This window comes from Amblyraja radiata, chromosome 4 (assembly GCF_010909765.2).
Source record: "Amblyraja radiata isolate CabotCenter1 chromosome 4, sAmbRad1.1.pri, whole genome shotgun sequence".
Classification (NCBI taxonomy): Eukaryota; Metazoa; Chordata; class Chondrichthyes; order Rajiformes; family Rajidae; genus Amblyraja; species Amblyraja radiata.
In genome coordinates, this window is record NC_045959.1 from 58,535,565 (window position 1) to 58,540,729 (window position 5,165).

Below are 5,165 nucleotides of genomic sequence, written 5' to 3' on the forward strand. Positions count from 1 at the left end.
AACATCCCTCTGGTTTGCTGATATCCTTCAGGAATAGGAATACTGTAAATCCGAACTGGCCGATATGTGACAGTTCAGACCCACAAATGTAATTCACTTTAATACCCTCATCAATACAGAGGCAACTGGGGATGAAGAATAAATGTCAGCCTAGTCAGTAATGTCCACATCCCGTGACCAAATTTATCCTAAAAAAATATTAGTTTTAAATGTGAATATTACCAAACCATCAAACCTGGATTAATGAGTGGGTCAGCGAGTTTAGACTCCAGGTGCCGAGTGGCTGGTTTACACACCTCCCTTGGCTTCCATTTGTTGGCTTAGTCTCACAATAGGAATGTGGGTGGAGCATCACTTCCTTAAATACAGTGGGCTGTGGTGGAGGCAGGTTGTGCTGAAGCTCGTCCTGAGGATTGCATTGATACCTGTCCACCTGAGGTAGAGTATAGATTGGGTTGGTCATGATGAATTGCTGATCTAGTGTATTGGTTACTGTGTTCTTGTTTCATCAATAATGGATTTTTGTTCCGTTTCAGTCACTTCCCACTCGCTGTAAACCATGGCTGATCATAAGATTACCGCGCTGGTGGTGGACAATGGCTCCGGGATGTGCATTGCTGGCTTTGCAGGGGATGATGCCCCCAGAGTTGTGTTCCCCTCTATCGTGGGGCGGCCTCGAAACAAGGTGAGACATTTAATGTAAAGCCTTGACTCCGAGCATAAGGTTAACTGTGGGAAATATCTGACATGGCATTGAGTCCTGGTGTGATTCCATGCTTTGCGTTATCTGTTTACTTGCTGTAGATGTGAATGGAATGTCCTATCTAAGCGTGTCTTGATATTTTCTGAACATATATTTTCGGGGGCAGGAGGAGCAGGAAATTGGTCTATGGAGTGATTCTAATTTTCCTTGGCCAGCTCAGGATATTCTATCTATGGTACTTCTGTCTTGAGTGCTTGAGTCCTTGGGTTGGTAGTTGGTGAATTTTGTAATTGTTGCCACTGTGACCCATTAGTGTCTTTTGGCAAACAATTTGTTAAAATATGACTCCAGTGATACCTGTTTCAACAGGTTGGCTGACCTGTAGTGCTTGTTTAAATGTTGCCGCTGTCTCTCTCAGCGTGGTGACCACTGACTACAATCAAGTGTTACACTTTTTCTGTTTCTACTGCATCTGTTACCTTGATAGGGCTTTCCACTCTTGGACATCTGAGATGTGCTCCTGCTTCAGTAAATGTGGTTACACCTGCTCTTTTGGATAATGCTCTTGCCTGTGTCTTCTCTTTTTCCACCTTTCGTTGCCCTCCTACTCCATCAATCTAAAGAAGGGTCACAACACTATATATTGTCTGTCCAATTCCCTTCACGGATGCTGCCTGACCTGCTGAGATCCCCGCAGATTTTTGATCTAGGTTTAGGTATTTGCAGTTTCTTGTGTCTCTGATCACTGGCAGTTTCCAGCTCTTTCCTTCAAATTAAAAATGGGACTGCAAGTCATTTTGCCCGGAGGTTCTAGAGGAGTTAAGACTGCAAAGCCCTTTTAAATATAAGTTAGCCTTTGAAGATGGAACATTTGAGGTTGGGTATTAGTAACTCTTCCTTAAAAGTTGGCAGCAAAATGATAAAATATTTAAATTAGTGGTTCGTAGGAACAGTGTGTAAAGATGCTGTGGGTAGTTGGGAATGCAGAGTTGATGTTAGTCATGGTCGTACTGCACAGTAACAGCCCTTTGGCTCAACCTGTCCATTCTGACAGATGCCCCACCTAAGCTAGTTCCATTTGCCTGGGCCTGGCTTGTATCCCTCTCAATCTTTCCTAGCCACATACCTGTGCAAATATGTTGTAAAGTCATATACTACCTACCCCCACTACTTTCTCTGGCGCCTCATTCCACATACCCATAGGTGGGGGAGGGGGTGGGGGGAGGGGGGGGGAGGGGGAGGGGGGTGGGGATCTGTTCTTTGGGTTCCTATTAAACATTTTTCCTCTCTCAAATTTCTCTCAAACCTATACCCTCTAGTACTTGAATCCCCAATCTGGGAACAAGACTCTGTGCATTCTTCCTATCTATCACCCTCATGATTTTATATATTTCTATAATATTCACCCCCACCCCCGGCCTCCTACACTCCAAAGAATAAAGTCCTAGCCTGCCCAATCTCTCCCCATAATTGTCCTGGCCACAACATAACATTTCTGTACTCTTTCCACCTTAATCGCATATTTCCTACAGGAGGATGACCAAAGTCTGAAAGACAGCTACGTTGGGGATGAAGCCCAGAGCAAGAGGGGCATCCTGACCCTGACATACCCAATTGAACACGGGATTGTGACCAACTGGGATGACATGGAGAAGGTCTGGCACCACACCTTCTACAACGAGCTGCGAGTGGCCCCAGAGGAGCACCCTGTCCTCCTCACAGAGGCTCCACTCAATCCCAAAGCCAACCGGGAGAAGATGACCCAGATCATGTTTGAGACCTTCAACACCCCAGCCATGTACGTTGCCATGCAAGCTGTGCTGTCCTTGTATGCCTCTGGCCGCACCACTGGCATTGTGATAGACTCCGGAGATGATGTGGGTCACATTGTGCCCATCTACGAAGCTTATGCCTTGCCACACGCCATCATACGTCTGGGCCTGACAGGCCGGGATCTCACTGACTACATGATGAAGATCCTGGCCAAGCGTGGGTATTATTTCACAACCATGGCCAAGAGGGAGATTGTCCGTGACATCAAGGAGAAGCTCTGCTATGTGGCCCTAAATTTTGTATATGAAATGCAGACAGCCAGCTCCTCCTTGGAGAAAAGCTACGAGCTCCCTGATGGTCAAGTCATCACCATCGGCAATGAGCGTTTCAGGTGTCCAGAAACCCTCTTCCAACCCTCCTTCCTTGGGATGGAATCTTCTGGAATCCATGAGACCTGTTATAACAGCATCATGAAGTGTGATGTGGGCATCAGGAAGGATCTGTTCGGCAACATAGTCCTGTCTGGTGGAACCACCATGTTCCCAGGGATCGCTGACCGGATGCAGAAGGAAATCACAGCCTTGGCACCGCCTACCATGAAGATTAAGATCATTGCTCCACCAGAGAGGAAGTATTCAGTGTGGATCGGAGGTTCCCTCCTGGCTTCTGGCTCCACCTTCCAGCAAAAGTGGATCAGTAAGCAGGAGTAAAGAGCAGTCACCCGTGTCTGCCTGATACACGTTAGGTTGTGATGCAGGGAAGGAGGATGGGGGGGATAAAGTGATTATTTCTCTACTTGTAAAGAGGAAATCATTGGTCAAAGAGAATACTGGAGGAGCAAAATTGTGGAACACAGCGAATCAGGCAGCATCTATGTAGGGAATGGACAGATGATATTTCTGGTCCTGTCCTGAAATATTGTCTGTCCATTCCCTCCATGGACACAAGATTCCAGCATCTGCAGTTGCTTGTCTGCAGAACACCAACACAAATGGGCACAACAGGGGAGATATTGGCAACTCTTCACAACTCTTCTCAAAGGGAAAGTGAAGGATTGAGCTTAACAGAAAATTTGGGTTGTAAATGTGAGTTACAGAATTGGGGCAGTAGATGGAGTTGAAATGCAGTCTAACCTAATCATATTGATGATTTGGAGGTGATCAAATTGAAGATATCAAATGACCGTTATTTTTAATTACAAAGAGGTAGTTTAAGAATAGAAGAGCTTATGAATTCTGGTGTGACATCAGAGCTCTCAAGACAGTGATAAGGATGGGAGGCAGAAGGGACAGAGTATGAAGTCAATGTTCAAAGAATAAACTATCCAAGTCTGTCCATATCACTTCATGTTCTGATGATTGACTGTGACAGGAAAACCTTCGCTCACGGGTAGCTCTGAGCTTGCTCAGCAACTTTAGCTCCAAGGTGGGGATCAGCAGTCTATGCAGGTTAATTACCAACAAGGTAAAGTCTCTGCAGCCCGGAATGAACATAGTTTAAACCGCCGGAATGTTCAAGGTGTGCCCGCAGTGCTGACACTACCTGCCCAATCCAGACCTCCCCCCGGCCCCCTGTTGACATAACCTGCTCAATCCAGACATACTCCCCCCCCCCCCCCCCCCCCCCCCCCCCCCCCCCCCCCCCCCCCCCCCCATCCCCACCAAGGGTTGAGCTTGGCTGGACACATGGACAACTGCAGCCCACCTCAATATCATCCAGAATCAAAACTTGGGCACTGTGTCAGGTAGTCCAGCTGGAGTCTGGATTCCTGTTTCAGATCCAGCCCCTCTCTGTCCCAGAAATTCTTTGCCTCAAGTTCTCTGTCCCTCTCTCTCCCCTTAAAAATGCTTTTTCTAACAACTCTTTCTGTGGTCTGGTGTCAGATGGGGGAGTTATGGGGACTGTGATATTGCCCGGTGCTACAGCTATTTTCCCCAGCTTAGTTGGAGCAATCATCAGCAGGCATCAGTCTAGAGAAAGGTCACAACCCAAAACATCGTCAACCCATTTCACTCTACAGATACTGACTGACCCACTGTTACTCCAGCAGTTTGATTTTTGCTTAAGATTCCAGTATTTGCAGACTCTTGTGCCTGCAGGTAATGTCCGGGTAGCAAGAGGTTAAATCCAACAAGGATCAATTCACACTGAAAAAGGTACCGAAAAGGTTTAAGCCAGTAGGTTGGATATGTTACTGAATTACCAGCCAGAAGTCTGGACCACTCATTTGGAGGCCAGAGTTTGATTCCCACCATCGTACGTGTGAAATTTTAATTTAATTTAAGGAATTCATTAACTACAAAAATAAAATTCTTGTATCAGTGAAGATAAAGATTGTTGTAAACATCCCTCTGGTTTGCTGATATCCTTCAGGAATAGGAATACTGTAAATCCGAACTGGCCGATATGTGACAGTTCAGACCCACAAATGTAATTCACTTTAATACCCTCCTCAATACAGAGGCAACTGGGGATGAAGAATAAATGTCAGCCTAGTCAGTAATGTCCACATCCCGTGACCAAATTTATCCTAAAAAAATATTAGTTTTAAATGTGAATATTACCAAACCATCAAACCTGGATTAATGAGTGGGTCAGCGAGTTTAGACTCCAGGTGCCGAGTGGCTGGTTTACACACCTCCCTTGGCTTCCATTGGTTGGCTTAGTCTCACAATAGGAATGTGGGTGG

The 5,165-nt window shown here is 46.0% G+C and overlaps 1 protein-coding gene across 1 annotated transcript; it reads left to right on the forward strand.

Moving 5' to 3' along the window:
* Positions 1 to 559: 559 nt before the first annotated feature.
* LOC116972163 (actin-like) lies at positions 560 to 3,190 on the forward strand. The gene is made up of 2 exons (XM_033019555.1): positions 560 to 699; positions 2,250 to 3,190. Exons 1-2 carry the CDS (start codon positions 560 to 562, stop codon positions 3,184 to 3,186), a joined length of 1,077 nt encoding a protein of 358 aa, XP_032875446.1. The 3' UTR covers positions 3,187 to 3,190.
* The last annotated feature ends 1,975 nt before the right edge of the window (positions 3,191 to 5,165 follow it).